This window comes from Microchirus variegatus (genome assembly GCF_963457635.1).
Source record: "Microchirus variegatus genome assembly, chromosome: 10".
In the NCBI taxonomy this organism is placed as follows: domain Eukaryota; kingdom Metazoa; phylum Chordata; class Actinopteri; order Pleuronectiformes; family Soleidae; genus Microchirus; species Microchirus variegatus.
Genome location: NC_139811.1, coordinates 53,304 through 77,500, shown reverse-complemented (window position 1 = coordinate 77,500; position 24,197 = coordinate 53,304). Strand labels below are relative to the sequence as shown.

Here is a 24,197-nt window from a genome sequence, read left to right as displayed (position 1 = left end):
TAGTGTCACTTCTACATTCCCACCATCACGAGCAGGCACTAATAACCTGTCACATGTCTTCAGGTCTCTGATTGGTTCTTGTCTTCACCAAAGCTTCAACATGTTCAACTGATATTAGCTCCAGTCTCACTGAGTCCAGTCCAGTCACAGTGAGTCCAGTTCAGTCTCACCTGAGTCCAGTCCAGTCACATTGAGTCCAGTCCAGTCACAGTGAGTCCAGTTCAGTCCAGTCACAGTGAGTCCAGTTCAGTCCAGTCACAGTGAGTCCAGTTCAGTCTCACCTGAGTCCAATCCAGTCACAGTGAGTCCAGTCCAGTCTCACCTGAGTCCAGTCCAGTCACAGTGAGTCCAGTCACATTGAGTCCAGTCACAGTGAGTCCAGTTCAGTCTCACCTGAGTCCAGTCCAGTCACATTGAGTCCAGTCACAATGAGTCCAGTCCAGTCTCACTGAGTCCAGTCCAGTCTCACCGAGTCCAGTCCAATCTCACTGAGTCCAGTCCAGTCTCACTGAGTCCAGTCCAGTCTCACTGAGTCCAGTCCAATCTCACTGAGTCCAGTCCAGTCTCACTGAATCCAGTCCAGTCTCACCTGATTCCAGTCCAGTCTTACTGAGTCCAGTCCAGTCTCACGTGCCTCACCTGTGTGACGTCTTACCTGACACAAACTTGCTTCCGGTCATGGCGGCTCTCTGTCTCGGTGTCTCGCGCTAAAATCAGCTTCAGCTTCCATTGGTTTGGACTTTTTATTCGCGCGCGCTGAGTCCGCGGGAGTTTCCTGTCGGCGCGTCACTACGGAGTCATCCGATTAATCCCGAAGTGACGAAGTCCGAGAAACAGTTGTTGCGTAACGAGCGTCGAGAAGCCGGGACGACTGGCACGTGACGTCATAGCTTCGTCAGGAGGAAAGAAGAAGAAGAAGAAGTTTACTTCCGCCGAGTTCAGGTGTGTCCTCGAGAGCGTCCACGAGAGCGTCCTCGAGCTGTGCCTGTATGAGGGGTTATTAGTGCCCGACACACACACACACACACACACACACACACACACACACACACACACACACAGGAAAGCCGTGATCATCATGACGTCATCATCATAATGAGGAACTTTAGTTTTTATAATTCTGTTTTTCATGAATTCTTCTTCTTTTGAGTGTTTTATAGAATAAAGAATAATCTGATTATCATAAAATAATCCTTTATTTGTCAGTGAGTAAATTTACAGTGTTACGTTATTGTTGTTGTTGTTATTGTTATTGTTATGGGAGCCTAAACATACTTTACAATGTATTTATAACATAATGACATTAATGTGGGAATATGAGTGATGTTGTGATTACATGAATGAGAGAGTGATGTTGTGATTACATGAATGAGAGAGTGATGTCGTGATTACATGAATGAGAGAGTGATGTTGTGATTACATGAATGAGAGAGTGATGTCGTGATTACATGAATGAGGGAGTGATGTTGTGATTACATGAATGAGAGAGTGATGTCGTGATTACATGAATGAGGGAGTGATGTCGTGATTACATGAATGAGAGAGTGATGTCGTGATTACATGAATGAGAGAGTGATGTCGTGATTACATGAATGAGAGAGTGATGTCGTGATTACATGAATGAGGGAGTGATGTCGTGATTACATGAATGAGAGAGTGATGTCGTGATTACATGAATGAGAGAGTGATGTCGTGATTACATGAATGAGAGAGTGATGTCGTGATTACATGAATGAGGGAGTGATGTCGTGATTACATGAATGAGAGAGTGACGTCGTGATTACATGAATGAGGGAGTGATGTCGTGATTACATGAATGAGAGAGTGATGTCGTGATTACATGAATGAGGGAGTGATGTCGTGATTACATGAATGAGAGAGTGATGTTGTGATTACATGAATGAGGGAGTGACGACCGGAGCTGGGAGATATTTCTTTGATCTGATGACAGATTCTTATGTAACCTGGAGAACACACTGAGGACAGGTGTGTGTGTGTGTGTGTGTGTGTGTGTGTGTGTGTGTGTGTGTGTGTGTGTGTGTGTGTGTGTGTGTGTACCTGGATGGACTCTGGCAGTTCAGTTGGAGCAGGTCAGAGGTCAGAGGTTGGAGGATTGGCAGCAGCGCCCCCTGTGTCCCTCATGTGAAGGATAAAGCAGGAGAAGATGAGTGAATGAATGAATGAATGAATGAATGAATGAATGAGTGAATTAATGAATGAGTGAATGAATGAGTGAGTGAATGTATGAGTGAGTGAATGGATGAGTGAGTGAATGAGTGAATGAATGAGTGGATGAATGAGTGAGTGAGTGAATGAATGAGTGAGTGAATGAATGAGTGAATTTCCTGTTTGTTTTTCATGACTCATGTTTTTTTGATGCTGGGATTTTTCCACATCTTTAAAAAGAAACTTTGATCAAATTTGATCCAGAAACTTGTTTTTTTTCAAAAAGATATTTCATCTTTTCTGTCAAAATGACATTTATAATATTATATTAAATCAACTCCATTTTAACTACAGCGTGTTTGTGTGTGTGTCATCAGCTGTTTGATGAAATCCTGGACAAAGTGTGACTCAGCAGGAAACTCGCTGAGTCAGCAGACGTTGGTGACATCTCTAACACAGAAGTTCGTCATGTGATTCTACATTATTGCCTTAACACTGACTGTGTATGTGTGTGTGTGTGGTCAGCACGGTCCTCCATCAGTGAAAGAACCTGATGACGTTCAGGTCACACCAACATGTGACATCATCAGTCTCCCTGTCTGTGATTGGTCAGAGAGAGTCGTCATTGAAGAGAACGTCCAATTGTAGATTAAAGTGAAAACGACACAGGATATGACATCACAGTGAGGCGACGTCATCCATGAGAAGCTGCTGACAAACACAGGAAGTTTGGAAACATCAGTCAGTTTGGATCATTTCAATGTGACGTTCAGGTCTTTGTTCATGTTTGACTTAGAACACACACACACACACACACAGTCAACAATTCACCTCTGCACTTTCTCGCACTGTGGGAGGAACCTGGAGAAGCAGGAGAACCTGAGGAACCTGGAGAACGTGGGGAGGAACATGCCAACTCCACTCAAAGAGCGTTGAACATGAATTAGAAGAAACAACTTTGTTGGTGTGAGTCACAAACCTGTTCATCATGTTAAATGTATTAAGTTCAAGTTGATTTTGATATTTAATCATGTTTGAATGTAAATAAAAATAAATCTATACTTTATTGATCCTGAAGGAAATTCATCATCCAGTGGCAGCAACATACAAACATTAGAGAGAACAGTGAACATACGCTGAGATCAACCCGAGATCAACCCGAGATCAACCTGAGATCAACCCGAGATCAACCTGAGATCAACCTGAGATCAACCCGAGATCAACCCGAGATCAACCCGAGATCAACCTGAGATTAACCTGAGATCAATGAGATAAAGGAGAAACCAAACAAACATGGACGACTCTCTGGAAACAAGGGTTTTTATTTGTCTTAGAACATCGGGCTGATACAGGAGAGAGAAAGAGAGAGAGAGAGAGAGAGAGAGAGAGAGAGAGAGAGAGAGAGAGAGAGAGAGAGAGAGAGAGAGAGAGAGGGGCATCATGTGTAATAAATGACTACTACTAACACCAGTGTGCAACACACACACACCCACTTCCTGTATGGACAGGAAGTGTGCACAGCTCATGGAAAACTGTCGTCATCATCTTCAGCCATTTCTTTAGCAAATTCCAGATCCTGCTGCTCACGTTCACGACGCTCCTGCACACACACACACACAGGTTCGGGTTAGTCATAGATTGGAAGTCAATGTGTGTGTGTGTGTGTGTGTGTGTGTCAATGACATAAATAAAGATCAATAATAAACGATAAAGATAAGCTATAAAGCGATAAAGTAGTTGATACAATTTACATCTAAAGAGAAACTAAATAATTCAATACTTTATTATATTAATAAACTTTGTAATCAATGTCAACAAAATGATAGATATGGTGTGTGTGTGTGTGTGTGAGTCTGTGTGTGTGTGAGTCTGAGCGAGTCTGAGTGTGTGTGTGTGTGAGTCTGAGTGTGTGTGCGCGTGAGTCTGAGTGTGTGTGCGCGTGAGTCTGAGTGTGTGTGTGCGTGAGTCCGAGTGTGTGTGTGAGTCTGAGTGTGTGAGTGAGTCCGAGTGTGTGCGTGTGAGTCTGAGTGTGTGTGTGCGTGAGTCTGTGTGAGTCTGTGTGTGTGTGCGTGAGTCTGAGTGTGTGTGTGCGTGTGAGCCTGAGTGTGTGTGTGTGAGAGTCTGAGTGTGTGTGTGTCCGAGTCTGAGTGTGTGTGTGAGTCTGTGTCGGTGTGAGTCTGAGTGTGTGCGAGTCTGAGTGTGTGTGTGTGTGAGTCTGAGTGTGTGCGAGTCTGAGTGTGCGTGTGTGTGAGTCTGAGTGTGTGTGCGTGAGTCTGAGTGTGTGAGTGAGTCCGAGTGTGTGTGTGAGATTGTGTGTGAGTGAGTCCGAGTGTGTGTGTGAGTCTGAGTGTGTGAGTGAGTCCGAGTGTGTGCGTGTGAGTCTGAGTGTGTGTGTGCGTGTGAGTCTGAGTGTGTGTGTGCGTGAGTCTGAGTGTGTGAGTGAGTCCGAGTGTGTGTGAGTCTGAGTGTGTGAGTGAGTCCGAGTGTGTGCGTGTGAGTCTGAGTGTGTGTGTGCGTGTGAGTCTGTGTGTGTGTGTGAGTCTGTGTGTGTGAGTCTGAGTCTGTGCGTCTGAGTCTGAGTGTGTGTGTGCGTGAGTCTGAGTCTGTGTGAGTCTGAGTGTGTGTGTGCGTGTGAGCCTGAGTGTGTGTGTGTGAGTCTGAGTGTGTGCGAGTCTGAGTGTGTGTGTGTGCGTGAGTCTGAGTGTGTGTGTGTCCGAGTGTGTGTGTGAGTCTGTGTGTGTGCGAGTCCGAGTGTGTGTGTGTAAGTGTGAGTCTGTGTGTGTGCGAGTCCGAGTGTGTGTGAGTGTGAGTGTGTGAGTGTGAGTCTGAGTGTGTGTGTGTCCGAGTGTGTGTGTGAGTCTGTGTGTGTGCGAGTCCGAGTGTGTGTGTGTAAGTGTGAGTCTGTGTGTGTGCGAGTCCGAGTGTGTGTGAGTGTGTGTGTGTGAGTGTGAGTCTGAGTGTGCGTTACCTCAGCTGACTCCAGGTCTTTGTTGTAAGCTTTAGGAGGAAACCTCATGGCCTGCAGAGGGAGACAAAGAGTGATGAGCAGGAATGACAGTGACGCCTGCTGACAACAGACAGTACTACACCACTGTCTGTGATCATTGATCATGTTTCAGTGATGGTCTGTAAAAGGTGTGTGTGTGTGTGTGTTACCTTGACAGACATGTTGTGTATGTCCAAACAGAAAGAAATCCTCTGGTGAAAAGCCAGCTGTGGTTCTCTGGTGCCGTAAATGTCAATGGTCTCTTTGGATTGAACGAAACCTTTGTCATGGTTGATGCTCGCCTCAATGACGCCATCACGGATCGCCTACACACACACACACACACACACACACGCACACACAAACACACACAAACACACACACGCACACACAAACACACACAGTGAGAACAGAGGCGTCTCAGTCTTGATCGTAAATCAAATATCGATGGAAACGATGTCACAATCTCGACTGTTGAAAGTAAAGGCGGAGTTGAGGATTTAACCACGCCCCCAGCGTGTCAGGGTTGTAGCCATTTTTAGCACGACTACACATTAGCTCCACCCACTAACTTTAAGCTGCTTGTATCAATAAATAAAGTGATGTTACCTTGGCAACGATGAACTCAGCGTCTTCAGGACTGTCCAGCTGGAGCTTGAGAGCGATGTCGGCCAAAGAGATACGAGAGTACGACAGGCTGATCATACGCACACCTGAACACACACACACACACAGTGTCAGGGACACACCGACACGTCATGTGACAGCATGAGCGGCCTGTGATTGGCTCACCTGTCTTGATGACGTTGTGTCTCAGGCGGATGATGAGTGTGTACGTCCCGTCAGTTTGAAACTTCTCACCAAACTGTTCCAACACCTGGTTAAACTTGGCCAGGTTACCAGTTCTCACCGCTACACACACACACACACACACACACACACACACACTTCATCATTGATGCAGGTATGAACATCTGTTCTCATTGATCCAATCCCTTCATTTAGCTCTACAATCTGGACACACACACATTTTCACCAGTGATGTCACCAGTGATGTCACCTGACCTTGTGTGAGCAGGAAGTAGGGCATCAGTGGCCTCTTGAGTGACGGCTGCCTGAACTGAAGTCTGTCAGGAATCTCTCCCAACAACAGCTCCACCACGATCAGCAGCTTATGGACCTGAACACACACACACACGGTCAGTGCTTGTCTTATTGATCATGTTGATCATGTTGATCATGTACAGACCGTCTGTTTGAAGCCCACTGCTGTGTGCTGTGGAGCTTTCCTCAGAGCATTGGTCAGAGTCCTGCGAGCCTCAGAGTATTCCAGCTGGATCGCCTTAATACGACCTGTACACACACACACACACAGTGTGTCAGCAGCAGGTTAACTTGTTAACTTGTAGAGTGTGATCCACTCACCGGTGTAGTACAGGTATCTGGCCCACTCGTTGTTGTTGGCGAGCTCAGGAAACACAGACTTGGACACTAACTTCTCGGCCTGGTCGTAGAGGTTGAAGTGAAGGTAGTTCCTCAGCAGAAGGTTGAGGAGGACGGCCTGACCGTCAGCGTCGTGACGCAGCGTCGCCGTGCGCAGCCGAGTGTGCAGGAAACTGAAACAGGTTAGGGTTAAGGCAAGAACCAGTACAGGACACACTTCTCATTGTGTGTTTATATTATTATTATTATTATTATTATTTGTACCTGCGTATGGTGTCAAACTGCTGCAGGAACTCGTAAACTCTGGCGTGGTAATAATAACACTTAGCAGCCACCAGATCCAGAGCTCTGCGGTTCTTTGAGCCGATCTTCTGCAGCAGGTCGTCCGACACTTTCTGAGCCTGAAGACACGAGACGTCACCATCAACCACAGAAAAATAGCCACCAGGGGGCGACTCTGAATGGAGTTAACAGTCTCAATAACTAGTTGCAGTTGAGTTGTTGATCCTCACATTTAGAGGAACCAGATGATAATGATTAACCCATGATTGGTCAGTGATCAGTGTGATTGACAGCTGGTATCAGCCAATAGGAGCCTGGCTGCAGGTGACAACATTAGAGCTTCAAACCAGAATTCAGATCCTTTCTGAGCGTTGAAACCAACATACAGTCCTAATTATTTATTCTGTGCCACCAGGGGGCGCCTGCATCTTTCAGACATTCCAGGACCTCTGGATTTCTTACCATCTAAGATTAAACGTAGTCTTTTTTGGGGCAATATTTAAACATTTAATAAAGCTTGTCTTTATGTGAATATGATTTGACCTTTGACCCGGGCTGAGACTGACCTCAGTGTATCTCTTGTTGTTGGTCAGATGAACCACGAGCAGCAGCTGCAGATACGCCTCCACCTCCGGCAGCAGAGGAGCAGACGCTGCTTTGCCCGTCCTCGGACGAAACTGGACGTCTCCATCGGTCAAGTCCATGGGCTGTGAGGTCAGAGGTCAAAGGTCATGACATGGGAATACACTTAAGACTGACACGTGAATACACTTAAAGCCCAATTTATACTCCTGCGTAACCCTTTTAAGTGTCCGTCACTCCGTCAAGGGACAACGGAGACGGCAAGAGCTGTGATTGGTCCTCAGGCCCGAGCTAAGCTGCTCTGTGCCGGCTCACAGTGAGCACCGAGCGTCCACAGACGCAGAGCTGATCACCGCCGATAACGCCGCTGCCAAACTATAAATACGTCATATGTTAACACACACAAACATGTTTAGACTCTAAATGGACAATTTCTCACCTCAAATTATCTTAAAACTGCGTTCAGATGAGGAGTGGGAGAGTTCTTGGGTGCCCTGGCAGAAATGTTTAAGTAGCCCAATTTGGAGGGAATTCAGCTGGAAGTTGAGAGCAAGATTTTTCAAGACTCCTTTGGTAATAGCTAGTTATGACAATAACTGTTCCCCCCTGTGTTGGAGGGGTTGCGGTATAACAGGGGACTTTTCCCACATCTTCTGGGATTGCCCTAAATTGCAAAAATTCTGGGAGAATGTGAAGCGACAAATATGTGAGATTTTGAATTTAGATAGACAAATCGAACCACAGCAACTCATTTTAGGTACTGTATCGTTAACGGATTTAGGGAAAAAAAGGGTGTATATGCTCAGGGTTCTTTAATTGATTGCGCATAAAATGATCACAGTAAATTGGCTTAAGCCTCATCCACCCACACTGGACCAGTGGTCTCAAAGGCTTAAGGATGTTAATTGCATGGAACACATAACGGCAAACCTTCGACTCCAGACGGATTCATATCTTGAAAAATGGTCACCTGTTATAATGTATTTGGAAAGGTGAGAATACAGTCTGTTGTTTTATTTTTTATTTTTTTTTAGATATTTCTCACTATTATTATTACTAATTAGACCTACAAAGAATACTCTTTCATCTCTTTGCTACTTGAATGTCCTTGTATTTTGTCAGTTTGATACCAATGACTATTGAGGCTTATTAATGTGTGAGACTCTGTCAAGGAACTTGTTCTAATAAATGTTCAAAAAAAAAAACTGTGTTCAGTGACACAGAAAAGTGAGAAACGGCCACTGTTTCAACAACAACAGTCTTTCTCCCTCTTTCTTTCTCGGACGCCATTGCTCACTGTAGCCAGAAGCACAACAACCTTGCGCAGCGACCCCTACTGATCGGGCGGGAAATTGCAGCGCGTGTCCGTCACCACGACGCAGAAGTATAAAGGCTCGAGGCGTCTCCGTGGTGATGCAGACGGATAACGCATTACGCAGTCGGATGTGTGTTTACCTGGGTCTCATTCACATGTAAATGACCAGGGTTAGGGTTAGGGTTAGCCTAACCCTAACCTCAGAACCTGAGGCGAATGTGATGCCAACTTCAGCGGGAACGCGACAGTAGATTGTTTTTAAGATTTCCACTCTGGAGGGTGGGTTCATTTTTTTGCGTTTTTAAGCCCCAAAAACGCCGTCGCCGTCTAAACGAAAGGCTCATCTGATAAAATATTTTGTCGGTTTCACCCGGGAGCGTTGCCGTGTAAAGCCAGAGTAACGATGAGTGAACCCTCATGTCAGTCACTTGTCAGTCGCATGTGTGGGGAGGCGGGACTCCTGGCGTAGCCTACCACAGCAGAGTGCAGCTAACACATTTTATTTATTGCTTTTGCTTGTTTGTTAATTTATTGTGTTCTAGTGTTAAATATTATTTAAAAATAAAAGTTTATTTCTCTTTGAAAAGGTGTACCTGCATTATTATACCATTATCATTGTATTAGATAAAAATCATCTCAGAACAATATTAACGATTATCGCAATAATTTCTGAGACAATTTATCGTCCAGAAAAATGTGTTATCGTGACAGGCCTAATTGTGTGTTGCGTAGATTGAGAGAACACAATCCATCACTGACTCGCTTTAATAAAACTTGTGCTGTTCACTTTTGAAGAAGAGGGAAAAGCTCCACACCAACCTCTTCAAGGAAGCCCAGCAGGAAGTCTCTGGTGGTGGCGTTGCTGGTGAAGAACCCACAGATGGCCTTGTGTAGAACGTTGGTGTTAAGACGACGACTGGTTGATGGTAACGCTCTCAGGGCTCGCAGCACAAAACGAGGCTCCTTCCCAGATACAGCTTTTTCTATCTGCTTCACATGTTCTCTAATGTCTGAGGAGGAGGAGCAGGAGCAGAAGGAGGAGGAGGAGGAGGAGCAGGAGAAGGAGGAGCAGGAGAAGGAGGAGGAGAAGGAGGAGCAGGAGAAGGAGGAGGAGAAGGAGGAGCAGGAGAAGGAGGAGCATATCGTTACAGCCCTAGTAGGGTTGTGTTGTGATGTGTTGTGTACTGTTGTGTTGTGATGTGATGTGTAGTGATGTGATGTGTAGTGTTGTGTAGTGTTCTGATGTGTAGTGTTGTGTAGTGATGTGTAGTGTAGTGATGTGTAGTGTTGTGATGTGTAGTGTAGTGATGTGTTGTGATGTGTAGTGTTATGATGTGTAGTGTAGTGTTGTGTTGTGATGTGTAGTGTAGTGATGTGTTGTGTTGTGATGTGAAGTGTAGTGATGTGTAGTAGTGATGTGAAGTGTTGTGTAGTGTTGTGATGTGTAGTGTTGTGATGTGTAGTGTTGTGATGTGTAGTGTTGTGATGTGAAGTGTTGTGTAGTGTAGTGATGTGTAGTGTAGTGATGTGTAGTGTAGTGATGTGTAGTGTAGTGATGTGTAGTGTTGTGATGTGTAGTGTAGTGATGTGTAGTGATGTGTTGTGATGTGTAGTGTAGTGTTGTGATGTGTAGTGTTGTGTAGTGTAGTGTAGTGATGTGTAGTGTAGTGTAGTGATGAGTAGTGTAGTGTTGTGATGTGTAGTGATGTGTAGTGTTGTGTAGTGTAGTGTAGTGATGTGTAGTGTAGTGTAGTGTGTGGGTTAGGGTTACCCTAACCCTGTGTGTCTCTCTCTCTCCCCTCCCTCTCTCTCTCTCCCTCCCTCTCTCTCCCTCCCTCTCTCTCCAGCCTACTGTAATATTTATGATTTAAACATCATCTCTTTTCATTCTTCTCTTTCTTTTCTTTCTCACAACTCTTCTTCTTCTTCTTCTTCTCCTCGTTCCACTTGCTGTTTTGTTTACATTCGCGAGGCCATCGAAATGACCACCACGTCCCACAATGCAACGCGACGCCCAAACCCTATGAACTATTTTAAAAGCCGAATTATTATAAAATTATTATAATGATGAAGTTAGTGACGGAGGCAGTAGTGCACCAACACTCCTTTCTCTGAGGACTTTGGTGTGGGAGAGTGAGTGCTAGCTTGCCTGTAGTTAGCATCGACAGTGGTCTCATAGTTAGCTCTGCTGTGACTGTTAGCCCACACAGCTAACGGACTGTAACGTCTGTGAAGCACACTTCTCCCGGGCGAAGTCCTCTCTAACTCCCACTCTTACCCTCCAGAGTGAGGCTGTCCTGCTCCTTCGGTTGTTTCGCCGCCTCCTCCTCCGGCATGTCCACGTCCTGGAGCTCCGGGCCCGGCTCTTTTAGCTCCTTTAGCTCCTTCGGCTCCTTCGTCTTCTCGGCTTTGGAGTCCCGGTCGCGGCCTCCCGCCTTGTCGCGCCGCTTTGCGGCTGATTCCTTCATGATTCTGGAAACGGAAAGAACCGACACAGAGCTACGTCACACAGAACCGCACACTCAACTGGACCGGGTATGGACCGGTTCTGGTCCGGGTTTTTGACCTGCACGAGCTCTCAGTCCTCACCTCAGATGGAGGAAAAAAAACGTCACAATGACTGGCAAGTGTTGTGGCGCAGAGGATTGTGGGATACGGCAGGCAGCACTAGATGATCAAAGATACAACAGCACAGACTCTGCTAATCGAAAACAGATGGATGGATCATTATCAGGCAGGTGACAGGTGTGGGCGGGGCTTGTGGCGGCTGTTCCGTGCTGATAATCGAGTTCATGCTCACATCAGCTGAGCTTCAGGACTGAACTGGATCCTGTCCACGCTGTCCACGCTGTCCACAGTGTCCACAGTGTCCACAGTGTCCACGGTCTCTGTACTGTCTCTGTACTGTCTTCACCTGGTTGCTCACCTGCTGCGAAGTAAGTGCAATATAATATAATATAAAAATAATATAATATAAGTGGAATGGAAAAAAAGAACCATCTCTCCTTGATGACTCTGATGTCTGTCTCTGGTGTATATACTGGATAATATAATGTTATCATTTATCATAATATATAATAATAAAATAATGTAATTACAATTTTACAAAAATCAAAGTGAGAACTTGTGAATCTTTTACATAAGAATATACACATATGTATACACTTTAATATATAAAGTGTTTTATATATATATTATATAACAAACAATTCATATGTATATATTTTATAAATAAATCTATAATAATAGTGACCATAGCTTGAAATAAATTACATTTTAATGACAAATCCTTTTTCTTTAGATTAGACTTTATTGATCCCACACCAGGGACATTCAGGGGCACAGGGGTCAGAGGTCGACAAAAGATGAGAGAAAATGTTTCCTATTATTGTTATTATTGTTATTGTCATTATTATTATTGTTATTATTATTATTATTGTTATTGTTATGATGATGATGATCATTATTATCATTATTATTATTATTATTATGATCATTATTATTATAATTATGATTATTATTATTATTATCATTATTATTTTGATCATTATTCTAATTATTATTATTATGATGATGATGATGATGATCATTATTGTCATTATTATTATTTTTATTATTATGATGATGATGATGATCATTATTGTAATTATTATTATTTTTATTATTATGATGATGATGATGATCATTATTGTCAGTATTATTATTATTATTATTTAGGAAGTGTTTGACTGAAGCTCCTGGATCGAGCTGAACTTCAGGTCACATGACGAGTCTTTACTCCTTTAGCCTTTTGTTTGTCCCCAGAACATTCTTAGCTCCTCCCACTCCTCTGACATCACACTTTATTGTGACCATGACATGGTGAGGAACACAGAGAGGGGCGTGGCTTATAAAGAGCTGATGACCAGTTACCATGACATCCACAAAGGACCATCTCACTGCAGCGAGTCATCTGGTCAATCTGGGCCTGGTTACAGACTCGGAGGAGGAGCCTAACAAGGAGGCGTTACCATGGCAACACAAGGAAGAGGAGGAGCGCGATGAAGAGGAGACGCAGGCGGTGGCCTCATCTCCTGACGGAAGATTCCTGAAGTTTAACATCGAAATCGGACGAGGTTCTTTTAAGACGGTTTACAAAGGCCTGGACACAGAGACCACTGTGGAGGTGGCCTGGTGTGAGCTGCAGGTAAACAAACAAACAAATAAACAAACATCAAACAAACAAATAAATAAACAAACAAACACACAAACAAACAACCATCAAACTAACTAACTAACAAATAAACAAACATCAAACAAACTAACAAACAAACATTAAACAAACATCAAACACGTGACCACAACAAAGACGAGTTAGGAATGAGCAGAACAACAGGAAGTGACAGAAGGTTTGTAGCTTTGATGGATTAGGAAGTAAAGAAATACGTGTGTGTATGTGCATGTGTGTGTGTGTGTGTGTGTGTGTGTGTGTGTGTGTGTGTGTGTGTGTGTGTGTGTGAGAGAGATAAAGTGCTAACAGTGACTCAGCAATTTGTCGGGGTTGGGGCTGGACACAGGAACTGCTTGAGGACACTGATAATAAACTAATAAACACACACGCACATTCAGTCGTACACACACACACACAGTCTTACACACACACACACACACACACAGTCTTACACACACACACAGTCTTACACACACACACACAGTCTTACACACACACACAGTCTTACACACACACACACAGTCTTACACACACACACAATGTGAAAAACACAATTTACACACTGAGCAAACACTAGGGGGCAGTGGAGAGAAAAAGACTCTCTTTTAACAGAAGAAGAAATCTGTGACAGAACAAGATCCATACATACACTCTGTACTTCTCTGTACTTGTCAGTACACACAGTGGAACTGGAAGCCATGGTGATATCATCTAATGTGACACACACACACGCACACACACACAGCTGTATGATAAGGTGACCTGTTTGACCTTTGACCCGTCCAGACTCTTCGCCTGAACAAGGCTGAGCGTCAGCGTTTCTGCGAGGAGGTGGAGATGCTCAAAGGGCTGAATCATCCAAACATCGTACGATTCTATGACTCGTGGAAGGCAACACTGAAAGGTCAGAGGTCAACCATCCTGGTGACAGAGCTCATGACCTCTGGAACCCTCAAGACGTGAGTCCAATTCCTCTGACGTCTGACCCTAAATTCCTGTGTGTTCTGACCTTTCAGCCTCACATGCGCTTTGCTGACCTTTGACCTTTGACCCAGGTACTTGCGCAGGTTCCGTCAGATGAAGCTGAAGCTGCTGCAGCGCTGGAGCTTCCAGATCCTGAAGGGACTTCACTTCCTGCACTCCAGGACTCCGCCCATCCTCCACCGCGACCTCAAGTGTGACAACGTGTTCATCACCGGGCCGACGGCGTCCGTCAAGATCGGAGACCTGGGCCTCGCCACGCTGAAGAAGGCCTCGTTCGCCCAGAGCGTCATCGGTACGTGACTGAGTGACTGGGTGTGAGTGTGAGTGAACACGTTCCTGGTAAGCCCTGCAGAGGGCGCTATTTTCACTCTACTTCCTGTGGTTCCTGTGGTGCGTTCAGGGACCCCGGAGTTCATGGCTCCAGAGATGTATGAGGAGAAATATGACGAGGCCGTGGATGTTTACGCCTTCGGCATGTGCATGTTGGAGATGGCCACCTCTGAGTATCCGTACTCCGAGTGTCAGAACGCTGCTCAGATCTACCGCAAAGTCACCAACGTAAGGTTCCGCCCAACCTGACCACTGTCCACTTCATGTTGGTTCAGGTGTGTGATGTGTGTTTATGTCTCAGGGAATCAAACCTCAGAGTTTTTACAAAGTCAAGGGGGTGGAGCTGAAGGAGATCATTGAGGGTTGCATCCGCACCAACAGCAGTGAGAGGTAAGCGCGTCACGTTGGCACGCGGTGGTTCAGGTGATGACATCAGGTCACGGTTGTGTTCTTGGCGTCTCGCAGGTTCACGGTCCAGGACCTGCTCGACCAGCGTTTCTTCCAGGAGCAGCTGGGCGTCCGTGTGGAGCTCGCAGAGGACGACGACGGCGCCAAGGCCGCGCTGAAGCTCTGGCTGCGGATGGACGACAACAAGAAGCTTCACGGCAAATACAAAGACAACAACGCCATCGAGTTCCTGTTCGAGCTCTACAAAGACATTCCTGAGGAGGTGGCCCAGGAGATGGTAGTGATGACATCACACTCATGACATCACACTCATAACATCACAGGCATGACATCACACTCATGACATCACAGCCATGACATCACACTCATGACATCACAGCCATGACATCACACTCTTGACATCACACTCATAACATCACAGGCATGACATCACACTCATGACATCACAGCCATGACATCACACTCATAACATCACAGGCATGACATCACACTCATGACATCACAGCCATGACATCACACTCTTGACATCACACTCATAACATCACAGGCATGACATCACACTCATGACATCACACTCATGACATCACAGCCATGACATCACACTCATGACATCACAGGCATGACATCACACTCATGACATCACAGCCATGACATCACACTCTTGACATCACACTCATAACATCACAGCCATGTCATCACATGCATGACATCACAGGCATGACATCACAGGCATGACATCACACTCATGTCATCACAGGCATGACATCACACTCATGACATCACAGGCATGACATCACACTCATGACATCACAGGCATGACATCACAGCCATGACATCACAGGCATGACATCACAGGCATGACTTCAGAGCCATGACATCACAGGCATGACATCACAGCCATGACATCATAGCCATCACAGGTGTCTCATCACTCTCTCTGTTTCCAGGTGATTCTGGGTTTCGTGTGTGAGGCTGACTACAAGCTGGTCGCCAAGGCGATCAGACACAGAGTGACAGCTATAAAACGTCAAAGGGAAAAACAGCACCGCCTGCTGGAGGGATCTTTGAATGACCAGAGGGATGTAGTCACAGAGGCTGAGAATGACTCCGCCCCCCAGCTGACCAATCAGGTGTGTTTGACATTGTTGCTGTGGTAACAAGAAACACAGAACCCCATGCTGGTTTTACAGATTTGAAAATAAAAATGTAAATAAATGTTTGTATTTTTTCAAACTTTCATTTTACTTTGAAGTTTAGGTTAAGTTTAATTCAACGGAGAACTTCTTTATTCTGTTTGAACACATTTGATTTCAGTGTCCAGTACAGACACACACACAGACACACAGACACACACACTTACCTAAAATAATGTGGTCAGTCTTTTGTAAATCGTATAAAAAATGAAATCAATCATTGAATCATATTTGTTTTTCATTTGTTTATCTGTGAGTGATTTTGTCTCACACCAGGACACACCTGTCCCTCCCTGGACACAAGCCACGCCCACTGAAACCATGACAACCTCTGCAGCGTTGTTGAGCAGTAGCTCAGTTGATTCTGGGATCAGTGGCGACCCCTGCAGGACAGAGGCAGAAGCACACGAGAACAAATGGACAAGCACAGGTCAGGACTCTTTTGACTTTTTCATTCCTGCTGTCAACTTAATGTCTGTACCTTTAAACGTCTTATCTGGTTGCCATGGTGACAGACAGCTCCTCAGGTGTCCTGGAGAAGGTTGAAGCCACACCCCTTCCCAACACAAGCCCCACCCCTCCTCCTTCCCCCTCAGTACCTGCTGAAGTGGCTCAGGAAACCCTGCGTTCTGTGATGCGGGCACGGTCCAAGGCTCCTCCCCTTCCTGTGCTGCGTTTTCCTAAGGTGAGCATAAATGTGGACAGAAGGTGGAGCTAAAAGCCACTTCTTACATTTGCATTTTTATCATGAATGTTGTTTCATGCAATTCACTAATTGAGTATGAAATGAATAAGTACAATGAATTAATCCAGATCCTTTGATGTCTTCTTCACCTTTGATGTCTTCATCACCTTTGATGTCTTCATCACCTTTGATGTCTTCACCACCTTTGATGTATCAATCACCTTTGATGTCTCAATCACCTTTGATGTCTTCATCACCGTTGATATCTCAATCACCTTTGATGTCTTCATCACCTATGATGTCTTCATCACATTTGATGTCTCAATCACCTTTGATGTCTCAATCACCTTTGATGTCTTCATCACCTATGATGTCTTCATCACCTTTGATGTCTTCATCACCTTTGATGTCTCAATCACCTTTGATGTCTTCATCACCTTTGATGTCTTCATCACCTATGATGTCTTCATCACCTATGATGTCTTCATCACATTTGATGTCTCAATCACCTTTGATATCTCAATCACCTTTGATGTCTTCATCACCTATGATGTCTTCATCACCTTTGATGTCTCCATCACCTTTGATGTCATCTCATCTGATTCTTGTTGTCTGTGTCTCTAGAGCATTGCTGTTTCCCATAATGCCGAGCAAACAGCGTCTCCATCACTGTGTGGCTTCTCCTCACCTGTCGACAGGTAATTCACACACACACATCATTAAAGGTACTGACACCAGTGAAGCAGCAGGTGGCACTGACATCATCCTCACACTGAATGTTGTTTTTAACAAAGACAGTGAACACATGAATTTCAAATGTTTCCGTAGCTACTCGTCTGATGTGACCTCGGGTTTGAGTGACAGCAATGACGGCCAATCAGAGAAGAGCAACCAGGAAGCACGAGCAGTGATGAAGCAGTTCAGGAGGAGAGAGAGAGCACGTCTGAAGATTACACAGGTGAACACATGAACTGTGACATCATCATCATCATCATCATGAACTGTGACATCATCATCATCATGTGTGTGTGTGTGTGTGTGTAGGTGTCTGAGATGGCTGACCGTGTTGTCGAGTGTCAGCTGCAGACTCACAACAATAAGATGGTGACATTTAAATTTGACCTGGATGGAGACAACCCTGAGGACATGTCCTCTGTGATGGTGAGGACCAATCAGAGCTCAGGCTCATGTGTCTTCTGTTGTTGTAGTGTGTGTGTGTGACATCACTGTGTGTGTGTGTTCATGAAGCTTCATAGAGACTTCATCCTGTCATCAGAGCGTGAAGAATTCATCCTCCGCATGTATGACATCATTAATGGGGCGGAGTCAATGATGCAGCAGCCAGTCAACAAAGAGAATCATGGTCACCTGAAAGTTTCCACGCTGCCTGAGGTCTGTGTGTTCATTATTTACACATATACATCTACATATGTACATGTACATGTACATATGTGTATGTGTATGTGTGTGTGAGAGAGGTTTGACTTTTCTCTTTCATGTTGTTTCAATAATTCCAGACAAATGTATCGACTCAGAGCCTCAGCACAAACCTGGCTTCATCGTCACTTCCTGGTAATGTGCTATGTCCTGTGGGTGTGTCCTGTGGGTGTGTCCTATGGGTGTGTCATGTGGGTGTGTCCTGTGGGTGTGTCCTGTGGGTGTGTCCTATGGGTGTGTCCTATGGGTGTGTCCTGTGGGTGTGTCCTGTGGGTGTGTCCTGTGGGTGTGTCCTATGGGTGTGTCCTATGGGTGTGTCCTGTGGGTGTGTCCTGTGGGTGTGTCCTGTGGGTGTGTCCTGTGGGTGTCCTGTGGGTGTGTCCTGTGGGTGTGTCCTATGGGTGTGTCCTATGGGTGTGTCCTGTGGGTGTGTCCTGTGGGTGTCCTGTGGGTGTGTCCTGTGGGTGTGTCCTGCGGGTGTGTCCTGTGGGTGTGTCCTATGGGTGTCATGTGGGTGTGTCCTGCGGGTGTGTCTTATGGGTGTCCTCTGGGTGTGTCCCATGGGTGTGCCCAGTGGGTGTGTCCTATGGGTGTGTCCTGTGGGTGTGTCCTATGGGTGTCATGTGGGTGTGTCCTTTGGGTGTGTCCTATGGGTGTGTCCTTTGGTTGTGTCCTATGGGTGTGTCCCATGGGTGTGCCCTGTGGGTGTGTCCTATGGGTGTGTCCTGCGGGTGTGTCCTGTGGGTGTGTCCTATGGGTGTGTCCTGTGGGTGTGTCCTATGGGTGTGGGGTTTGTTGTATGTTGATGAACATTAAACATGTGTTTAATCTAATGACTCCTCCTGTCCAGCAGAGGTCACTGTTGCTCCTCAGCCAGTGTGACGTCACTGATTCATTGATTATTTCCCATCAGAGATTGCTGCTGATCACTTAACCATCCACTCTGAGGCCACACTCCCTGTCAGGCCGCTGAGGTCACAGTCTCTTTATAATTCATCAGGTACATGAATACATGAACATATGAACACATGAACATATGAATGCATGAACATATGAACACATGAACATATGAATACATGAACATATGAATACATGAACACATGAACACATGAATACATGAACATATGAACATATGAACACATGAACATATGAATACATGAACACATGAACATATGAACATATGAACACATGACTACATGAACATATGAATACATGAACATATGAACACATGAATACATGAACATATGAATACATGAACATATGACTACATGAACACATGAACACATGAACATATGAATACATTACTACATGAACATATGAATACATGAACATATGAATACATGAACACATGAACATATGACTACATGAACACATGAACATATGAATACATGAGCACATAACATATGAATACATGAACACATGAATACATGAACACATGAACAAACTTGATGACTTCTCAGTGATTGAATATGCTGCCGTTTTGTCTCCTGCTGGTGTTTTCGGTCGTTGCAGTGTGTTTTCCTGTCGGCCACCGTAATAATATCAAAATGGACGTCTGACTCCACCCTCCTCCTTCCATCCTTCCAGGTTCTTCCCATCAGCCCCCCCGTTACCCAGTCCAGAACTCCCATCCAGACTCCGCCCCGTCCACCTCCCACCTCTTCTATCCTCAGTACCAGATCCTTTCTTCCCAATATCCATTTTCTGAACAGAGACCCCCCCACGGCCTCCCTCGTGTCCACAGTGACCCCTCCCTCCACAGTCCCCCACCCCCATCTTCGTCAGCACCTCCTCCTCCTCCTCACTGGCCTCTGCCTGAGCAGCCATACTTCAGTCTGACCAACATGCTCTCTCTGGCCATGAGCATGGCGCAGTCCTTCCTGCCTCCATCAGGGGCCTCACACCAGCCCCTCCTCCCTCACACCCAGCACCTGGCTCCGCCCCTTGGCCCCAAACACCACACTCCCACACACACCTCTTTCTCTGCTCCCCCCTCCCAAATCCCCAACAGCACTTCCTTTTTTCACACAGGCTCTGACAAGGACAACCAGCAGGGGGCATCACTGCGCCACAGTCCAGACAGACCTCAGGTAAGAAAGGAGTGTCTGCGGTCACGTGACACGAGCGCCTGAGGTCACGTGACACGAGCGTCTGAGGTCACGTGACACAAGGTCCAATCAGGACACTTCATATTCATCAACTTTGACATGTTCATGTGTCAGATTGTAACCAATGGATCATTTCAACTGTTGTCATGGTAACAGGATAAAATACAAAGTAATACACAGAGAAACACTACTAGAGTTTTCACTACGGAGTGAAACGGTTTGGTTTGGTACAGTAGAGTACAGTAGAGTACAGTATAGTAGAGTACAGTAGAGTACAGTACAGTAGGGTACAGTAGAGTACAGTAGAGTATGGTACAGTGGAGTACAGTAGAATAGGGTAAAGTAGAGTACGGTACAGTAGGGTATGGTACAGTAGAGTAGGGTACAGTAGAGTACAGTAGAGTAGAGTACGGTACAGTAGAGTAGGGTACAGTAAAGTACAGTAGAGTACGGTACAGTAGAGTAGAGTACGTACAGTAGAGTAGGGTACAGTAGAGTACAGTACAGTAGAGTACGGTACAGTAGAGTATGGTACAGTAGAGTAGGGTACAGTAGAGTACAGTAGAGTAGGGTACAGTACAGTAGAGTACGGTACAGTAGAGTACGGTACAGTAGAGTAGGGTACAGTACAGTAGAGTACGGTACAGTAGAGTACGGTACAGTAGAGTACGGTACAGTAGAGTAGAGTACGGTACAGTAGAGTACGGTACAGTAGAGTAGGGTACAGTACAGTAGAGTATGGTACAGTAGAGTACGGTACAGTAGAGTGGGGTACAGTACAGTAGAGTACGGTACAGTAGGGTACGGTACAGTACAGTAGAGTACAGTAGAGTAGAGTATGGTACAGTAGAGTAGGGTACAGTACAGTAGAGTACGGTACAGTAGAGTACAGTAGAGTACGGTACAGTCGGGTACAGTAGAGTACGGTACAGTAGGGTACAGTAGAGTACGGTACGGTACAGTAGAGTACAGTAGAGTAGGGTACAGTAGAGTACGGTACAGTAGAGTAGAGTACAGTAGAGTACGGTACAGTAGAGTACAGTAGAGTACGGTACAGTAGAGTATGGTACAGTAGAGTACAGTACAGTAGGGTAGGGTACAGTAAGGTACAGTAGAGTACAGTACAGTAGAGTACAGTAGAGGAGGGTACAGTAGAGTAGAGTACAGTAGAGTACAGTACAGTAAGGTACAGTAGAATACAGTACAGTAGAGTACAGTAGTTCCAAACTGCACTGAACTGAGCCAAACTAAACTGTACTATGATAGAAACAGCAATAGAAATTAATTCATTCATTTGTTGATTCATCCAGTCACTGCAGCATCAAAGTCCATCTCAGATGAAAGTTGCCTCAGCTCCACCCCCTATTGGTGAGTTGACATCACAACAGACTCAACTACCTAACCCTAAGACAACTAACTAACCCTGAGACAACTAACTAACCCTAAGACAACTAACTAACCCTGAGACAACTAACTAACCCTAAGACAACTAACTAACCGTGAGACAACTAACTAACCGTGAGACAACTAACTAACCCTAAGACAACTAACTAACCCTGAGACAACTAACCCTAAGACAACTAACTAACCCTGAAACAACTAACTAACCCTAAGACAACTAACTAACCCTGAGACAACTAACCCTAAGACAACTAACTAACCCTGAGACAACTAACTAACCCTAAGACAACTAACTAACCCTGAGACAACTAACTAACCCTGAGACAACTAACTAACCGTGAGACAACTAACTAACCCTGAGACAACTAACTAACCCTAAGACAACTAACTAACCCTGAGACAACTAACCCTAAGACAACTAACTAACCCTGAGACAACTAATTAACCCTGAGACAACTAACTAACCCTGAGACAACTAACTAACCCTGAAACAACTAACTAACCCTAAGACAACTAACTAACCCTAAGACAACTAACCCCAAGACAACTAACTAACCCTGAGACAACTAACTAACCCTGAGACAACTAACTAACCCTAAGACAACTAACTAACCCTAAGACAACTAACAAACCCTTAGACAACTAACTAACCATAAGACAACTAACTACCTAACCCTAAGACAACTAACTAACCCTGAGACAACTAACTATGTTAATAAAGTTATTGTTTGTTGTAAGTTGATCTATATTTTGTTTTCTCTGATGACTTGACATCACAACAGACTCAACTAACTAACGCTAACACAGCTAATGCTAACTAGGCTAACGCTAACTAAGCTAACCCTAACTCAGCCAACGCTAACACAGCTAACCCCAGTGCACCCTCAAAAACATTTCTGTGGTTTACAGGTCCAAACAGTGTCTCCACTGTGACCAGTGTCCTGGAGGTGTCCACTGTGTCCCCAGTGTCCACCATGTCCACCGTGTCCCCAGTGTCCACCGTGTCCCCAGTGTCCACCGTGTCCACTCTTCACAACAGAGTGAGTCCACTTTCTAAAAGTGTTTTATTTTCCTTTCATTTGTAAAACAGTGGAAACTTTATCAGAAATATATAAACATTTAGATTAAACACACCACTGTCTGTCCTCGGCAGGTCTGTCCTCCTGTCTGTCCTCCTTCAGTCGTCATCAGGGGTCGTTTCCAGGTCACGCCCGCTAAAGATGTCTGCCCTCAGGAGCCCCGCCCACTCAGCCAAGCCACACCTACTGCCCACTCCTCGCCTCCCTTTGTACTGAACCAATCAGAGAGCTCAGTGAAGAACACAGAGGAGCAGAGCAAATCAGAGAGCTGTGTTGTAGCCATGAGTGGTTACCATGACAACAGTGGAGGAAAGGGTGATGGAAGGAGGAGGGATGAAGGAGGAGAGAGGGAGGAGGAGGAGAGGGGGAGGAAGGGGAATCTGCGGCTGAGCATCAGTCTGTGGGAGGGGCCAGTTGTCAGCAGCGTCGGCCAATCGTGGAGCCGCTCTGCGCCCATCATCAGCTCTGACGAATCAGAGAGCGAGAGAGAGGAGATGTGGGAGGAGTTACAGGAGCTGCGTGAAAGGTGATTGGTGCATTTAAAACATGTTTCTAATCTGCAAAATCTATATTAATTTGACTCCGCCTCCTCCCAGACACTTGGCTGAAGTGCAAAATCTGCAGGCCAATCAGAAGCAAGAAACTGAGTCACTGTACCTGAGAATGGGTAAAGTCCCGCCCCCTGGCATCGTCTCAGCAGCTGCTATGTTGAGTCATCGCCAACGCCGCATCTCAAAGACGGGAACCTATGCTCCGGCCCGCAGAAACAGCCTGCAGAGACCGGATGTGCTGCCCCCTACAGGTAGGAGGACACCGTGCACCTGTGAAGACAATGATGTCAGAAAGACTTATTATTATTGTATATTTTCTCTGTTGCTGTTTGTGGTTCAGGAATCATGAGGAAGAGCTCGGTGAGCACCAGCAGCAGCGGCTCTCAGGAGAGAGCAGGAAAGGCCGTGACCTTTGCCCCTGAACAGAGCGGCACGGTGAGTTCACTGTCGGTCAAGTCTAAAATCTTAGAATGAACATATATACATGTACAGTCACAGTCAGAGGAAGTGAGTGTGTGTTTGCTCTGTTTCTCCTTCAGTGAGAGAGTGAGCGAACAGATGATGAAGATGAAGATGAGAAGATAAACTTTGTTTTCTTGATGAAACTCACAAACGCACCTTTAATTTTACCGTTAACCCTAACCCAACCCTAACCCTAACCCTAACCCTTCACAGTCACAAACTGTTTTTGTGACTTTTCCCCAATTAACACAATTAATGAAATCTAAACATAAATCACATTTTTCTGTTATCTTCTCCATTGAACCTGTTAGATCTGTTAGTCTGACTAAGATTAGCTGGATTAGTGGGACTAACGTGTTAACATGACTAACTCTGTGAATGATTGTCTTTGACATGAATGTAAACACATGAGTGTCTCATTTGAAGATGAAGTCTCATTAATCTGAACTACACACACACACATACACACACACACACACAGACTATTTTATTTAAGGATTTTTGTTTGAATTTGCCATTAATATCAAACACAATATATATATATATGTATATATATATTTTTAATGAAAAAATAT

The 24,197-nt window shown here is 45.2% G+C and overlaps 3 protein-coding genes across 4 annotated transcripts in view; 1 reads left to right on the top strand and 2 right to left on the bottom strand.

The window, feature by feature from the left end:
- csf3b (colony stimulating factor 3 (granulocyte) b) overlaps window positions 1–680 on the bottom strand; it is a gene marked incomplete at both ends in the record, with an annotated part of 6,498 nt that extends 5,818 nt beyond the window's left edge. Inside the window, one exon of the mRNA XM_083896437.1 lies at window positions 656–680. Coding sequence (XP_083752563.1) covers window positions 656–680 — 25 coding nt within the window. The remainder of the gene's footprint in view (window positions 1–655) is intronic.
- Window positions 681–3,472: 2,792 nt separating this feature from the next.
- Window positions 3,473–11,416, bottom strand: psmd3 (proteasome 26S subunit, non-ATPase 3). 2 transcript variants are annotated; one of them, XM_083896791.1, is made up of 13 exons: window positions 11,364–11,416; window positions 11,053–11,246; window positions 9,594–9,784; window positions 7,444–7,584; window positions 6,860–6,996; window positions 6,578–6,768; window positions 6,402–6,505; window positions 6,218–6,332; window positions 5,945–6,064; window positions 5,762–5,865; window positions 5,323–5,478; window positions 5,135–5,185; window positions 3,473–3,766 (listed from the first exon to the last, which is right to left on the bottom strand). In XM_083896791.1, exons 2-13 carry the CDS (start codon window positions 11,240–11,242, stop codon window positions 3,689–3,691), a joined length of 1,578 nt encoding a protein of 525 aa, XP_083752917.1. In that variant the 5' UTR covers window positions 11,243–11,246; window positions 11,364–11,416; the 3' UTR covers window positions 3,473–3,688. The 2 variants fall into 2 exon arrangements, with proteins under 2 accessions (XP_083752917.1, XP_083752918.1); XM_083896792.1 differs by lacking the exon at window positions 11,364–11,416 and adding an exon at window positions 11,341–11,356.
- A 1,271-nt stretch (window positions 11,417–12,687) lies between these two features.
- LOC310933013 (serine/threonine-protein kinase WNK4-like) lies at window positions 12,688–23,823 on the top strand (the record flags this gene model as incomplete). Its single annotated transcript, XM_083896436.1, has 21 exons — window positions 12,688–12,960; window positions 13,771–13,943; window positions 14,040–14,260; window positions 14,369–14,526; window positions 14,600–14,688; window positions 14,764–14,983; window positions 15,654–15,836; window positions 16,176–16,256; window positions 16,552–16,584; window positions 17,209–17,282; window positions 17,413–17,542; window positions 17,629–17,745; window positions 17,833–17,976; window positions 18,102–18,156; window positions 19,609–20,111; window positions 21,440–21,497; window positions 22,440–22,570; window positions 22,684–23,135; window positions 23,206–23,411; window positions 23,501–23,595; window positions 23,700–23,823. The coding sequence occupies 21 exons, from the start codon at window positions 12,688–12,690 to the stop codon at window positions 23,700–23,702; spliced, it is 3,399 nt and encodes a 1,132-aa protein (XP_083752562.1). The 3' UTR covers window positions 23,703–23,823.
- Between the last annotated feature and the right edge of the window lie 374 nt (window positions 23,824–24,197).

Bases quoted from the DNA above. Each gene is read 5' to 3' on its own strand.
- psmd3 (XM_083896791.1), bottom strand. From the start codon at position 11,242: ATGAAGGAATCAGCCGCAAAGCGGCGCGACAAGGCGGGAGGCCGCGAC. The intron at 6,506-6,577 runs GTGAGTGGATCA...GTGTGTGTACAG, and splicing joins CAGATACCTGTACTACACCG to GTCGTATTAAGGCGATCCAG. The intron at 6,333-6,401 runs GTCTGTACATGA...GTGTGTGTTCAG, and splicing joins CAGTGGGCTTCAAACAGACG to GTCCATAAGCTGCTGATCGT.